Here is a 16,682-nt window from a genome sequence, read left to right as displayed (position 1 = left end):
GCCAGAGAGGTGATGATTATCAGACCTGGTGGTGGTGGGAGGTGTGCAGTTTAAAGATACAAACTATTAATCGCTAGAGTTCATACGAGTCATCTTAGCGTAGAAAAGCTGTGCTGCTTTAGGGTAAGTAACTGGACTCAACCTTCCCATTACTACACACAATGAAGATAACAATGGGTATCTTTCAAAATCAAAATCAAAATTTTCTTCTAAAATTACCTTCTTTTTGGTTTTAATGTCAAGGGTAACTTATTTTGAAATTTAAAATAGCATTAAAATAGGGAATTAAAAGTTGACTTGGACTAAATGTGGACATGGTTAGAAATAGTGAAGAAACACTTCTGGTGGGTAATCTTATTCTAAATTGTTCAGTTAAAGTTAGCCATATGAATTAAATATTTGTGCTTAGCGGCTAAAAATCTTCACCAAAGTTTTGGATTAACAAAGATATCCAATAGTTTAATTTTAGAGACGAGGCAGCAGGGATCAGACATCTAAGGGTCTTATGGATGGGACCTTCCCAGGACTTGCTATTGTGATGTTACAATGTGTCAATAAGGAGGAATTCAAGTAGAGAATGAGGATTACTATATACTAGCTCCCATTCCTATAAAATGGTGCATCAAGTTACCCCTCAAATTGAAAACATTTCAAACAAGATGTTCCGGATTTTGATCAAATTAACTTCTGTATTTCTTGTTAGGTTTTGTTCATTCTTGTTGGACATCTGATTTCCAGTGCAACCTGTGACTCTTACAGGGTCATGTGCAATGTTACAGATTTTAAATTCAAATTAAAATAAAGAAATTGAGAAGTAAAATTTGAGTTGCTGATGGCTCCTATAGTTTTGTGTCAAACAAAGAAGAAATAAACAAAACCTCACTGGGATGCAGAGGAATCTTACTTTACAGAAAAGTCTGTAGAACTATAAAGTCTATAGAAAAGTTGACTATAAATTTAATTTAAGTGCAATACTCAAATTATGAAAAATGTTTCTATAAAACCATCACTCCATAATTTATCTGCAATTAATTTACTTCAACATTATAAAGTCTTTTACTCTAATGCTCACATTACCTGGGGGAAAAATCAGTAACTATGTGAATTTTTTCCTAAAATATATGTAAGAAAATAATACTATAAAACTACAGCTATATATAGAAATTATTATTTAAGATCTTCCTAATTAAAAAAGGTGTGTCCTGAGTTAAAATCAAACACTATTAAAAGCTATATTAATATTTTTGAGTCCTGAGGATATCACTTAGAAAGTTATGGCTCCAACAACAAATTATTTTTGCCAATTATCACTTTAAAAGAAACAATGAAACAGAAAAATTTCTGTATTAAACTTCAATCTGGGGATCAGTTTACTCAACCAACAGGATCTGCCTTTTTTGTTTAGTTACATGGCCACAACTAACTCTAATTCAAATGAGTAATTAATGCTCCTGATGTTTGATGGTGGTCATGAAAGAACTCCACTGCTATAACCTAAAAGGCATAATTCACCCTTTGTGATACGGTGCGCTAATATGATCCAATAAACCAATTCAGGAAGAGAAATAATAGCAAGAGAAAACACTTACATAGTGCTTAACAAATAGCCAGGTGCTGTTCTGAGCACTTTACCTACATTCATTTAATCCTCATAATAGCTTTATGAGTTAGAGACTGTTATCTCAACTTCACAGATGTGAAAACTTAGTCACTTGCCAAAGGTCACTAAGTAGAATGGGGGAGGAAGGACCCAATCATGCTAGCCTGGCTCCAGTGTCTGTGCTCTCACCCACTGCTCTTTACCTCCAGGTTTGCCTCAAGACCCCAGTAATTCAGTGACGGCTGTAATCTGACAGCAGATGTACAATTTCACTCCCTGTTCACTATCATAAATCTAATTCTGCCCAGTGTACCTTCTGAACAAAAGCTTTCACTGGCTAATACGCATATTTTGGGAGTTTCAATACTGACCCCTGAGCGTATTACAAAACGCACAATTCTAACAGATGATTTACTTTTAGTTGATCTCACCATGTAGCCTAAAATGCCTGAGAAGTGGCTCAATCAGTTAATGTAAAACTTCAAGGACAGTAAAGCTCACACTACTACATTTACTACAGTGTGTTTAACATTTGTGATAGGATCTAAACTTCCAAAATTCTTACAGTTGACTCCCTCTCTTAGTGAGTTCAGCTAATCTCCCTTTCTACTTCCAATAAATAAAACATACACAGCAAATGCTGTCCAAGGCAAGCCTGCAGACATGTATCTGAATTTAGTATCATTCTTGTTCAGATCAGGTTTCAGGTGGCCTGCGTGGTGCCCTTTGCCAGGAGTACTTTTTGCTTTTCTGTATTTCCCAATAAAGTATAGCAACATATTACAGCCCTTGCTGAAAATGTAAATAGGAGATTAAAGCTGGCTGAGAAGAGCCTGCCCAACAATTGTCCAGAGGATTTTTACACTTAAATTTACACTCACTTGTATCTCACAATCTCTAAATAGCAAAAATGTCACAATTACTTTAGTAAAGATCAAATAAAATATTTCAATAGCAGGGCTGTGATAAATAGATTTAGGTCAACTAGCAGGCAATTTAAATTTTAAAATGCCAAGAGTGCATACAAGCAAGGGAGTGGTAACAGTAACAGAGCAGTTTCAGGAGCTCCCAGGATTTCCTCACAAAAAAACAGTGAGAGCAGCTAGGACAGAAAAAAGCAAAATAAAACAAAGCAAAACTGTACAGGAAACATCCTTACCAAAAACCAAATGAAAAACATCCCCTGGAACTCTAGAATACTAACTATCCTTAACAATTAGCATGGGGGAACCACAGCTGTGCTGGCAGAATAGGAGGTTGGAAAATGTGGTCTCATCAAGAGTCACAAGAGCCAAGGAACCCAGAAATCACCAAGTCATCATCCAAAGGAAGCTCCCCCCACAACCACCCACCTTGAATTGGGAACCCTAGGAGGGAATCTAAGTACCACAGCAGACACTCAGAAGAGGCTTCGCTGGATCCCCTTTTGCCCATGAGGAGAGGTCTCATCCAGGGCCCTGAAGGCTTGGTAACCCCTGGTGGAAGCTATTTTGTAGGACTCTGAGCTGAGGAAAAACTGTTGAGACTAAAACACAATTTATGTATTAAAAGACTGCTAGCTCACTAGCTAAGGCTGACAATAACTAGATCGGGCTGATCAAGTTTAGTACATTACAGGACTAAAACTGAGACTAGACATCATGTGCTGCCTGGTGTGATGCAATAGGAAGTACACTGCATCCCCAGTGGAGAAATGTTTTTGCCAAATATTAAAACCTGCATCTGGGGGGAGGGTATATAGCTCAAGTGGTAGAGCTCACGCTTAACATGAATGAGGTCCTGGGTTCAATCCCCAGTACCTCCATTAAAAATAAATAAACCTAATTACCTCCACCCACCAAAAAAAAACCCTGTATCAAAACTATCCTCTAGATGTAACTTCTGATTTATAGGCAATATGGAGGAGAAAGGAATATCCTAAATAATACAATAAAAATGTGATCAACCAAATGTAGGAAATTCTACAAGATAAATAAACTCCTCTTTCAACAAATAAATGGCATGATGATGTGGGGGTGAGGAGAAGACAAATTTAAAAAGACCTAAAGATACAGCAGATAAAGGAAATATGTGAATTTTGTTTGGATTTCAAACCAGTATTTGAAATCACCAACTCTTAAAAAATTTTTTTGAGATAACTGGGGGAAAATGACTATGGACTGGGGATTAGGCTGTATAATGGAATTACTGTTAATTTTGTAGGTTTAATAATGGTATTGTGGTACATTTAAAAGAAAAAGTCCTAATCTGTTAAAGATACTTAGAGAAGTATTTACCAATGAAATAATATGATGTCTGGGATTTACTTCAAAATATTCTCAGGGCCTGCCATGGGAGTTTGAGGGAGGCCATAAATTCCATTCCAAAACATCTTTGAGCTTGTCGAGTAGATGCCATGAGCAAGGCTCAACTCACCCTCCTGAGTTAAAAAAATTTATGGACAAGAAGTTATCATGGAAATTAAATGATGTTGGACAAGTCCAAAGAATCTTGGGGGTTTTGACCCCTTATGAATCTTAAACTAGATGCATGTGTGGAGATGGCAACTAGCAGGTAACAGAACAATACTGGAATGGCAGTAATACAAGGAAATAGTATCATCATGTTAGAAGCCTCGGAATGAGTATAAACAAAGACTGTGTTCACCAGAGAAATCAGTTGCTTCCACACGTCCCATCTCCAAAGAGTCTTTTTACTATGATACAAAAATCGAGTAGGGTACATTTTCATATTAAACTTTTTTAACAGTCAAAAACAATTCCTCACACAAAAAGAAAGTGGAATAGATGAAATAAGAAGGGCAAAATCTTGATAATTGTTGAAAATGTCAGTTCATTCGGCTTTTTTTCCTATTGTTGCCATGACTGAGATTCAAAATAAAAAGTTAAAAAAGGTCTATATGCAACACAATTTTTAATATCTGATTACTATATTAAAGCCTGTAAAACAAATGGAGCAATAGGAAGTATTTCAAAATGCTCCAAAGAATTCTTTAATCTTTTTTTGTGCAGTAATTGTCATATACTTTAGATTAGTCTATTAATAGAAAGACAAAGCTGAAGGTTAACATCTTAAAAGTGTTACTATAAAAAGTAAGTTTTTGTGAATTTTTGCCAAATTTAAAACACTTCGCAAAAAGAACACCATCTTTAGCATAGATTTCCCAGGCAAGGTGTCTTTGTCCATGTCTGGTATCATTCTCCTGCACATTCTCCCCTGCTGCTCCAACAGGAGACAAACTACATTTCTAAGACTGTTAAATTATTACCTAGGAACGTTTTGGCATTTTCCCATTCAGTCACATTTTCCAGTCATTTGGTTCTCATGTTTATAGACCCAGCTCACTTTTAGCCAATGTTCAGAAGGGGCTTGGCTACAGGCAATCTTTTTTTTTTTTTTCCTTCAATTTTGACATCTCTATGAGTTAGTTATTACACAGTAATATCACAGCTTACTGCTTTCTGACTCATATCACCCAGGAGACAGTTCAGGAATGAACTTGGACTAGAATTTTATGTAGCATGCTGAGTTTCCTAAAGGTTTTGGTGCCTATTTTTCTATAATCTGTGAAGGTCCTTTTCCTTTTCTTTCCACACCATATGCTCTTTAAATAGTTCAGGTACCCCTCCATGTATTTCTACAATTTTCTTAGCCACAGGCAACTACTTTAACGTGAAGTAGCTATCTGATCTTATTATGCAGGCTAAACCACGGTGCAGGTCAAAGCTGCCTCATTTTCTGTTCCATCTGCATTATCCAGTTGCTTCTTTGGTTTTTGAACACATGCCAACTCTTCTCAAAGATCTTTCTCTGGGCTCTAATATTTATTTGTTCTCTGTATTTATAAATATAAACACTATGTAATTCCCAAGTGACTGGATCACCCTAAAACTACCTAAAAAATGATTTCAAAAGTGCAAATGATTTGGGAGCCAGAGACAGTAATATTGAATCAATTGATAGGACAGTAGGAGGCAGAATTGTGAAGGGAAGCTTTATTTCTTGTTTCTAAATAAACATATATACTCACTGATGTAAGAGTAGGAACACTTCCTATTCTACTAAGCGTTGCGGAAGTGACCAAGAACTCTTATCTCAGCATTCTCTCTTCCTCATGGAGATAAGGATACTTGTCACAATCTTTTCAGATGATGCAACAAGATGATTAGTGTTTGTGAACCCCTTTGAGCTCTTTGTTAGAAGGATGTCAGGTACTTCATTCGTAAGGCATGAAACGATGTTCAGGTGAGTAATTATAGGAAGTCATATTGTTCTCAAAGGCAAGGTCAAAACACTCTGTACACTAGGTATTGCAATAATTGGGAAGAAGGTATCTGAGTGTTAACTACTCCGACTTATTTAAAAGCCTGCTGATAAAATAGATGCACATGAAGTATGACAGTTCCCTTTTTGGTCAGATAGAATAAGCACAGAGGTGCCTAAGATTAGCTAATGGGAAAAATTCCTAAAATTCTAAACTGAGTAAAGATATAGGCATTTACACACACATGTATAAATAAATATAAACTGCTGCTCCTTTGATGATTGAAGATCAGCAGTATATTGAAACTGAGAGAACCAGTGGGAGTGGAGGAGGGATGAACAAGACTGCTGAAAGGACAGAACAAATATGAAGTTTTCAAAGGTGAGTTTTTTTTCTTTTACTTCATTTATTCCTTTACTCAAACTCATGATGTTTGGACTTATATTATCTCCATTACATAGATGACCAAAGGTGAGACTGAAGAGAGGAAATGACTCAGCCACAGTTTAGGGAGGGAATTCCAGTTAGGTTGGTTGTAAGTGATAATACAGCCTGGGAAAGCTCATTACCTAGAGAGGACAAGATTCTAGGCGCTCACTGCAGAGTGTCCTCAAGAATCATGTACACGAAGCACAATGTCAGTAGTGTAAAACATAATCTCCCAACAGAGGAGAAACTCTTGGTGTCTTTTACTTTTAATACTCAGAACAGTTCTGATCATTGAACCTCAAAAGATAATTGGTACAACAGTAGCAAAAACTAGTAAAAAAAAAAAATTGAGGTGAGGGAAAAATATTCACATTAGTCTAGTCTGAATTTCAGTTATTCATCAAACATTTATTGAGTATCTCACTGTTCCAGACACTGAGGGTACAGTTCCTAACAAGAGGGGCATGGGTCCTGCCCCTCTAGGAGGTTACAATCCTGCAGATTACTAACTGTGATCTGGGAAGAATATGAATTAGAATTGCATTGTTGACATTTATAAAACCATGGTTAGAGTGAATGTAGACATGTTCAATTGGAACTCTTCAAAGAGGGAGCACAAGAGAAATCTTTAAGATAGATCTGGACAAGATACTGAGGAAGTCAGGGTGATTGGTACTAAGTAATTTGCCTAAAACTAGACTGGAAAATCTGTGAAGGCAGAAATTACTGTCTGTTTGGTTCACAATGGATCACCAAGGACTAACAGAGAATCTGAAAAATAGTAGCCAATCAAAAAATTTTTTAAAAAAAGTAAATGAGTGTAGCAAAGATTTTCAGTATCTGTTGTATGCAGGTCTTGTTTTCACAATGTTTAGTATGACTGTCACTGAGGAGTACGTATTTAGACGACATGATGTAACAAGTATTAAGAAATAAGTATGGAATACTATTAAGATAGGATGTCTAAAACTTCAGGGATCTAGAAAGCTTCTTGAAGGAAGAAATACTTGAGCTGAGTTTTTAAGAAAGAAGGGAAGGAAAGCCAATGAGACATAGCATGTGTTAAATTCTTGTGGAATGAAATGAACATTTTGCATTTGAGGAACCCAAAATGGTACAGTTTAGCTGGAGAGAAGAATGGGTTACCATGATGATAATGATGGTAGGTTAGGCAATAAGGAAGATCCAGAATTTGAAGGACATTTACATGTTATGCTAAAATTTGGGTTTTATTCTAAAACTAGAGATCACTAAAATATTTTAAGAAGGGAATGGCAGGATTAGATCTGCCTTTCGAAGATGACTCAGACATTGGTGGTAGTGGAAGGCCAGGGAAGAGAAGAGGTGGGAAGCTTTAAACTAAGACATGTATGAAGGTAATGGACTAGATATAAAAGATGTTACTGAGAAAAGGACTGAAGGAGGGAGCTGAGTGAAGGAAAGGTATTAGAATGACTGCCAGTCCTCAGGCTTGGATGTGGTGCCACTTAATATGACGGTAATAGAAGAGGAGAGTTTGTTTCTTTGAAGTTCGGTGGGAAAGAAAAAGAAGAATTATAAATCCAGTCTTTACTTAAGCTTGACAAATCAGTGGGATATATAAATGTGTATGTTCCTCTTCTTTTGATGCCAAAGTAATGGAGGTCAGCCACACCCTCTCACTAAATGCTTCTTGGTGTATACTGGTCTTGAGGCACCATAGTATTTCTCAATTTTTTATGTGCTATAAGGCCCCTCAAAAAGGAACAGGATTGAATAAGCAGGTTGTATACTGGCTGCTATAAAATGGAGAAATAGTACTTAATAATGCTGTGCTCTCGGACCTCATTTCGTATATAACTAAAACATGGCAGCACAGGTAACAAGTCCAATCCTCTCTCCATTAAGTAATAACAGTAAAGCAGACATGATAAAATAAGATGTACTACTTAATTTCTCTGAAACTACACTATGAGTGGTCGTATATATTCCATAATGAAAACTTAATTGGTAGTAGGGAAGAAAAATATTTCAAATGCAGTCAATTTTATATGTGATTTTCCTACATAGCTGTAATTAATTAATCTTTCTTCCTTATTATGTTGTTAAATATTATTCTTTTCCTATTTTTTAACCAAATGGTTATTAGCTACATTATTATTTAGAAACTTACCAGTTCATTAAGGACGTTTCCTGGCAACCTAAGTACATAAAGATTAAATTTGTGTTTTACATGTATATTATATTCACTCAAACAATCCAGGAAAACATTTTTAGCCATTCATCTATGATTGTAAGTTGTATTCACAATGCTCTGATTTTCTACTTCCATCAAAAGATTCTTCTAAAAATGACAGTATTTGTGAGCTCATTCACTTCTACAACATCAAATTGTTAGTCTTACCAGTCTCCTTCAAAGTTTTCTTTCTCCCTCTGCTCACTGCCAAGATCTAAAATTTTTCATCTTCCCTTCTCCCAACAGAAAAAAACAATCGCTCCTGCTCCCCTCCCAAATTCCCCAAATACAACCCACCCCAGAATAGGAAAGAAGGGAGGCAAATTGGAACAAGTTGTGACGTGCGACCGGGAGCACAGAATTGGGACCAAAGCCCGGAGACAGGGAATCAGTCGCCACGTCCGGAAGGATCTGGGCTACTTGCCAAAAGGGAATGTCCCCAAAGCCCCGAGAACTGACTGGTGCTAAGAAACCAGAGAAAAGAGCGAGTGACAGGCCCGACCCTCTGGGACTGCCTGAGACACGCAAGGAATGCAAAAGAAACGTCAGGAATCCGAGACCGGCTGCGGCCGGCCAGAGCGATCAGCCAGGTTAAAACCCAGCTCCCAAGGCCGACTCGCCGCTGAGACCCTTGGGTGGGGAACGACGCTAGGGGCTGACTGAGCGAGGGAAACGGCTTGCTGGAAACGCAGAGGCCGACTTTCTAAGGTCGGAGTCGGCGGCCCAGGGCTCGGCCCCCTCCGCCAGACACCCAGAGCGAGTCTGAGGGCGGGCCTAGGGGCGGGGCCGGAGTTCCTTCCCCGCCTCTAACGGCAACCCTGACTGCGTCCTCAGTACGCCTGCGTAGGGTGAGGCCGGACTCTATTTGGCTACTGGGCGAGCGGCGGCAGCCGGCGTTCTCTACCCGGCATGCTGTGCGGGAGCGGCGGCCCTACGTCTATCCCCTCCCCAACCCTGCCCCCTCTCCCCCCTCCCTCCGCGGCCCCCCCTTTCCCTAAAGTGAGTGAGTGAGACGGGCAGATGGAGGAGGGACTGTAATGGCGGCAGCCGGCAGCTCCCTGTTCTGACCCACGGCAGGCATACAGCAAAGACCCCCTCCCCGCCCCTCTCCCAGACGGCCTCCGCCCCGCCGCCAGCGCGGGGCCACCCTCCCCGGCCCTTCCCCCAGCCGTCGGCGTCTCGCCCTGCGCCCCGGCCGGGGCCCCACACACAATGGACGAGCTCGCCGGAGGCGGTGGTGGCGGCCCGGGGATGGCGGCCCCTCCACGGCAGCAGCAGGGACCTGGGGGGAACATGAGCCTTTCGCCAGTGGGGAATGGAGCGGCGAGCGGTGGGGGTCCTCCGGCCGCCGAGGGAGCGGGTCCCGCGGCAGGCCCCGAGCTGTCCCGGCCGCAGCAGTACACTATCCCGGGCATCCTGCACTACATCCAGCACGAGTGGGCTCGGTTCGAGATGGAACGGGCGCACTGGGAGGTGGAGCGGGCCGAACTGCAGGTACCTCGCTGGGGTCGGTGTGCGGGACGGCTGCTGCGGCGGGGTTCCCCCGCCGGGGGGGTGGGGCTGGGACTCCTCAGTCGGACTTGAGGCCTTGGGAGGCCGAGAGGAACCTACCTGTGAGGCTCGGGGGGCGATGTACCTGGCGACGGCTCTTCCTAGAGTCCCCCTCCCCCTTTCCCGCAGAAGCTTGTTACCCAGCCCTCACTAGCTGCGCGGTGCGGGCTTCCTTGGGGCAGCCATTTTGGCTTTTAGTATGGCGTCTGCGGGGGCTCCTCCGGAGGCGGCCTGCCGGGGCCTCCGGGGCTTGGGGCCGAGTTCCTCTGTGGGAGAGTCCGGCGTGGGGCTGATGGGCCCTGAGCTTGCTCTTGTTTGTACCTCTTGAGATGCGCAACGCGAGGAGAGAGACTGGGATGGGCATTTTACCACCTTTTCCCGGGTCACCCCCCTTTCGGATTTGGCATGTCTGCCCCCCCCCCCCCCCCGGAGTTGGTAGCCCTTACTCTTTGACAGCCACGCTTCTTTCCAGGGCTGCATCGGAGCACAACGGCTTGCGGCTGACCTGTGAAGTTTTCATTTCCTATCGCCAACTCTAAGTACATTCTTACCTGGGATGCTGCCTTAGTCACTTAGATTGCCTTTGAGTTCTTCCTTAGTGACTAACTCATCAACGCTTCTCTATACGGAATTCTTTTTAGAGTACCCTTCCTCAGATTTCCCTCTCCGCCATCCCCTTATTTACCCATATAAAGCCAAAGCAGACTATCTGTGCTGTGTTTATGAAACGACCAAGAAAAGATTTAATATTAGCTTGAAGTAAAACGTACTTCTCTGATATTACTAACTCACGCAGAGGAAGCAAAGTTAAATGTCCTCGGGATCCTTCAAAATTGAGCCGGACTCGATCTTAAGGTGAAACTTGTGATAGGTTGGTTTACCTAACTTTTGGAAGGTGTTGGTAGTTAAAGGGCTTATGTATTGGAATTCTGAATGGCTACATCTTTTTAAGAAGGTTGTTCAACTCTTGGGTGTTTGTGTTTATTTTTAAATCCCTTTCCAAGGCAAATTTAGGCTTAGAAGAAAAAAAAGCTTCCATCTAAATAGTGCTGCACCTGTTCTTCAAACTGGTATATATTTAGAGTGTAAGTAGTATTGTTCGCTGACATACATGTCATATATGCCTAGGGTGAATGGTTAGGAAAATGTAGTGTTGAAAGAAGGAAGATTGGATTAGCTTAAAAAGGGTGTCCTCAAACAAATATATATATATGTATTCTTTCAGTTTGATTTTGAACTAGTCGACTTTTATTTGACTCTACAAAGTGGGGTAAAGTTAAATTTTTAAAAAGTAAGAAAACATGTATTTTGACACTTTATCAAGTCTTGAAAAATTAATTATAAATTAACACCTGTTAGTCAATTCAGTGATTTAGAATTGTGCTTTGATATTCTATTGGGTTTTTTAAAATACAACTTTTAAAAAGCTTAAGTCAAAACTGTTGTTTCTTTTCACTTACATATATAAGTGAATATCTGGGATTTATAGAGTTCTGTACATAACTTTCTACTACACCATATCCAAACTTAATATTCTCTGTGAGGCACTTATTTTTTAAAATTGCATTTATAAATGCATTGGTACTTAGGCTCACCTAAATAAGACTTCACCAGTCCCTGATACAGTGTTTATAACCTTTGTACTGTTGTAGGAAAGCTTGAATTTAAACACTTTTCAAGTTAGCAAAAGTTAGTCATTCATAAGCTTCACTGTTGTAAGTAGTTGAAACATGTCTGTCTTGTGTCTAAATCTGTAAAATCTATACAAAAGTGACGTCTGTGTATATTGTCTGCCCTAGCCCTTGATTTCCCTTCAGTTTTCTTCTTGGCAATAACAAGAGTCTTTTAAGAAAGATTCATTTTCTTGCTTGTTTTCAGTTTACCTGCAATTGGCATACTCTGATAGACCCATTCTAAGCTTTTTTTGGTATGCTTATTTTGAAGAAGTTTTATGGTTCTACTGTTCATTTTTTTCCAGAGATTTTAATTATTTCACACTGATTCTTTTGGAATGACATGTTCATGATTGTGTTTGTGTGTTTTTGTTCTATATGTTTCTCTAAAATGTTTTATTAGGAGAATTAATAGGGTTTCAGGTTTGCTTGTGGAATACTGAATTTGCTTTTGGTGCCTTCAGTCTTCAGTAAGAATGCTTGTGAGGTACACATTTTAAAATGTATGTGTTGGATAAAAAGTTTATTGGGGGATTTGAGTGAAGCATGAATGGATTTAAACTATAAACTTAAATTTATTTTTTAAGAAAGATAACATAGAAGAACTGGAATATCATTATTGTATACAGCCTTGGGTACACTGTGCATCTATACATACATTTGAAGTATTCAGTATTAAAATTATTTAGTAATGAATACAAAGAGGCTAAGGTATACCTTACTTTGATGTAAAATTTCAATGTGGAATTATATTTTTCCTGGCTTTGGAAAGGATTTTAAATAGGAACTTTGCAGTTTGGTTCTCTTCTCTGTTAAAGAAATTTTGGGTAAAGATCTTTCTTAGAAACTTGGAACTAAACCAGAAGGTCGTGTCTTAAAGCTGTTTTATCTTTATGATAGTTCCTTACCTTGGACTCAGGGAAAGCTTTGTTAATAAGGCTCTAGGACAGTGATTCCTAAATGAGAGTGCTAGTCGTAATTACTTGTAAAACTATTAAAAATGTGCAGGCCTCTGCCTCATCCTCAAGACATTTGGGTTGATTTGGTCTAGGACTTGGGAAAAAAAAATGGACTATTTGTGGGATTTGGGCAATTTACATTATTTAAAAATTGTAACTACCATTTCATCAGCCATACAACCTTATGAGGTGGGTATCATCCCTCTTTTACAGATGAGGAGACACTTAAACAGATTAAATAACTCTGCTAGCTATAAAGTATTGCAGCTGAGATTTGAACCCAAGGTTTGTCTGAATCCAAAGCCTATAATCTTACTACCACTCTTGAAACCATTGTGTTGTATTGCCATCTTGGCATTTTTTTTTTGTAGAAATGGAATCTGACTTGTAATTCTTTGTCTACCATTTTGTGGCATACGCTACGTCAGTACATTTCCAAAAAGTTTTATTGAGCCTCCATGATGTGCCAGGTGTAGTTTAGGTATATTGAGAATATGTGCTTTAATTTTTTTTCTGTAGTAAATATTTAATAAATGCACTTATGTATATACAAAATGCTTGTTTGCCAACTATAAAAATACAGTATAGGTAATATATAGAAAATATGACGTAGGGGAGGGTATAACTCAGTGATAGAGTGCTTGCTTAGCATGCATGAGGTCCTGGGTTCAATCCCCAGTACCTCCATTAAAATAAATGAATAAATACATAAATACATAAATAAACCTAATTACCCCCCCAAAACAACCAAAAAACAAGAAAATACAGTCCTGTAGTTTGTATCCCAAAACTTCTAAGTCTCCAACAAATATTAACTTTTAATTAGTGTTTGTGTTTTGCACACTCTGGCATATAGATCTGTCATAATGTGACAGATATTGCCACCTAAAGATAAGTTTATAAGATACTTCTCTAAGACGTAAGTTGATTTCTTCATTTTTAATGGGGGAACCTTTTTTTAATTTGCATTCCTTTTATTGAAGTATAGTCAGTTTACAGTGTTGTGTCAATTTCTGGTGTATGGCATAATGTTTCAGTCGTACATATACATATGTTTGTTTTCATATTCTTTTTCTTTATAGGTTACCACAGGATATTGAATATAGTTCTTTATGGGAAACAACTTTAACTGTTTTCCTTATAATCTTTTATGTCAGGGTAGTCTAGAATACTGATTTGGAAATCCTGGTTCCTTTTCTGTTACAAGATTTTTATAAACCTACTATGAAATTACAAAAAATAAGAACAGTATAGAGTTTTTTCATAAAGTTATTCCTTTTATCCTGAGAGTTTTAGCCTTTGTAACTTTTGCTGTTATGCAGTTTTCCTATTTTATATCATGGTGACTGTAGAGTAAATTTTTTAATTTGAGTCTATAGTCTTATGTCATATTCTCCCTGTTTCTTTTTGAAGTTCTTGAAAACATAATTTAGGGACCACTAATTTGGATTTCTCTTCTCCATTTACCCCTTAATCCTGCTGTATAGTCTGCTTTTTTTTGCCCTTCTCTCTCCTTACACCTATCCGAACACTTTGTAGAAATTTTTTTTTCTTGGTGGTTGACCTTCAAATTGCCAAATCTTGAGGCGTTACAGAGCATGTGCACTTAACTAACACTATTGACAATTTCTTCCCCAAAATTCTTTTCTTTGGCCTCCACTCTATAATTCCTTATTTTTCCTTTGGTCAACTTACCGTTTTTCTTCATATGTTTCCTTTCCTTTGTTCTTAGTTATTGTTACTTGGAGTTCTAGTTCTCTTGTTTTCACTGTATATTTCATACACAGTGTTAATTGTTTGCTAAGTGTTATTCCAGTGCTTCAATATTTAGTCCTTTAATCCAAAAAAAATTATTTAAAAAAAAATTAGTTTGGCATGATTGATTTCTTTTGTTGTTGAATGTGTTTGTTTGCTTGTTTTTAAAACACTAGAATAACGAGGTTCAGAGGTTAAGTAATCTGTCCAAGATCATTTAACTAGGAGTAGCCCAGCTGGGACTTAAACCTGGGCAGGCTGCCTCTAGAGGCCACGTTCTTAGTCACTGCTATATCTTTGACTTCCACATATCTCAGACATATTTCTAACTTCCTGTTTAACTTTTCTGCTTCAAATTCAGTACATCCACTTTTCAGTTCATTTCAAATGTCTGCTGTTTCTCCCCACAAAACACACTTAATTTGCTCGTTCTCCTTTATTCCCTGTTATTGTTAGTATTTATCATCATCCTTCTCATCAGTAGATGCTAAAGAGATTAGTGGATCCTTCTAAATATGTTGTCTTTGAGTTTTATTAATTCTAGTGTAATTATTCAGTGAATATATTTGACTGTTACTTTGTGCTAAGTATATAAATACTGGGTATATAAAAGATGTATGAAACAACCACCTTGCCTTGGAGGAGCTTGTACTCTAGAAATAATAAAATATGATATATTAGAAATTAAAAGGATGCTGAGAAAATAAATGGTAATGGGAAACCTATGTAGATAGTGAGCTATCAGATAAATAGCTAAGCAATTATTGAGCAGTTTATATATGCCAAGAATTGTTTTAAGTTCTTAATGCATATATTAGCTCATTTAATTTTTATAAAGTCCCTGAGGCAGGTAAGTATACTTCTAGATCTGAAGTATGATTACCTAACCATAGGTATTCCAGTTGAAAAGAAGAGCATTAGAAGTTGCGAAGCAGGAAAGAACTTTGTTGGAAGTGTGAACTGGACTGTAGTGATTCAAAGGGCTATCTAATATAGATAGCCTCAGTATCCTAAAATATGTTTTCATTCAGTGATTACTAATTTGGGGGGATTATAGTCTCCTTTGCATATATAATATATATTATAAGAATAGAGGAATAACCTCTAGTTAAAAAAACAGAAATTTTTTTGGCCTAGAATGTCCCTGACGCCTAACTATTGACCTAAGGAAATAACCCTGATTTAAGCTGTGCTTTTCATTTCTTTACTACCACTGTTTTAGTTTCTGATGCTCCTCCTGCCTGAATTCTCTGGAATAATGTGATGGTTTCCCTCATCCATGCCCCTTTCTTAACAGTATATATCTAAAATGATAAGGGCTTTAAAAGACAGCTTTGTGGTTGTATACCAAATTATTAAGACAAATGGACAATTTCTTAGTTATTATCAAATATTCATTGTTCAAATTTCTAATTTTATCAGTTATCTTTGAATGTTTGAATCAGGATCCTAATAGCACATTGTAATTAGAACCCTCTCCATCTTTCTTTCCTTTTCCTTGCCACTTTTTTATTGATGAAATAAGGTCTTTGGTCCTATAAAGGTTTGCAAAGTCTTTGTTTTGCTTAGTGCTTTCCTGTAGTATAGTTTAATGTGTTCTGTTGTCCTGTTTGCTTCTCCTATAATTTGGTTAGTTGAATCTAGGGGCTTGATTTAAATTGGTTTATTATCTCTTTTGGGGTGGAGAGGCAAGACTACTGCACAGGTGGTGAAGAGGTCTTTCATGGGAAGGCACACTGTGGTTGTCTTTCCTGATGTTAGCATCTGTTGATGTACGTAGGAATATTTATCCATTAGGACCACCCTTGGTTTTTTAAAAAAGTTAAGAAATTGAGATATAATTCACATAGCATAGAATTCACCCCTTTAAAGTGTACAGTTGTCCCTCAGCATCCGTGGGAGGATTGGTTTCCAGGATGTCGACCCTCTCCCGTACCAAAATCCCTGAATACTTAAGTCCCTTATATAAAATGGAGTAGTATTTGCATGTAACCTATTCACATTCTTCCATATACTTTAAATCATCTCTAGATTACTTATAATACCTAATACAATGTAAATACTTGTAAATATAATGTAAATGCTATATAGATAGTTGGCAGCACATGCAAATTCAAGTTTTGCTTTTTGGAACTTTCTGGAATTTTTTTTCCATATATTTTTAATGCATGGTCGGTTGAATCCATGGATGCAGAACCTGTGGAAACAGAGGGTTAACTGTACATTTCTGTGGTTT

At 38.3% G+C, this 16,682-nt stretch overlaps 2 protein-coding genes and 1 pseudogene across 9 annotated transcripts in view; 2 read left to right on the top strand and 1 right to left on the bottom strand.

The window, feature by feature from the left end:
• AP4S1 (adaptor related protein complex 4 subunit sigma 1) overlaps positions 1-10,585 on the bottom strand; it is a 38,832-nt gene extending 28,247 nt beyond the window's left edge. Inside the window, exon 1 of one of the 6 annotated variants that reach the window (XR_004320615.1) lies at positions 10,120-10,408. The gene's annotated coding sequence lies outside the window, so the exon portion shown is untranslated. Of the gene's footprint in view, positions 1-10,119; positions 10,420-10,505 lie in introns of those variants that run through there. The other 5 variants (XM_032481843.1, XM_014564804.2, XM_032481841.1 and 2 more) reach the window with 5 other exon arrangements.
• Positions 3,902-4,223, top strand: LOC116664439 (annotated as a pseudogene).
• STRN3 (striatin 3) overlaps positions 9,405-16,682 on the top strand; it is an 88,481-nt gene continuing 81,203 nt past the window's right edge. The window contains exon 1 of one of the 3 annotated variants that reach the window (XM_032481838.1): positions 9,405-10,002. In XM_032481838.1, the coding sequence (XP_032337729.1) occupies positions 9,721-10,002 (282 nt within the window). In that variant the 5' untranslated portion in view covers positions 9,405-9,720. The remainder of the gene's footprint in view (positions 10,003-16,682) is intronic. The other 2 variants (XM_032481839.1, XM_032481840.1) reach the window with 2 other exon arrangements.

The sequence above is a fragment of the Camelus ferus genome, chromosome 6 (genome assembly GCF_009834535.1).
Source record: "Camelus ferus isolate YT-003-E chromosome 6, BCGSAC_Cfer_1.0, whole genome shotgun sequence".
Classification (NCBI taxonomy): domain Eukaryota; kingdom Metazoa; phylum Chordata; class Mammalia; order Artiodactyla; family Camelidae; genus Camelus; species Camelus ferus.
The sequence above is the reverse complement of the archived record's forward strand: the minus strand, read 5'-3'. Positions and strand labels throughout refer to the sequence as shown.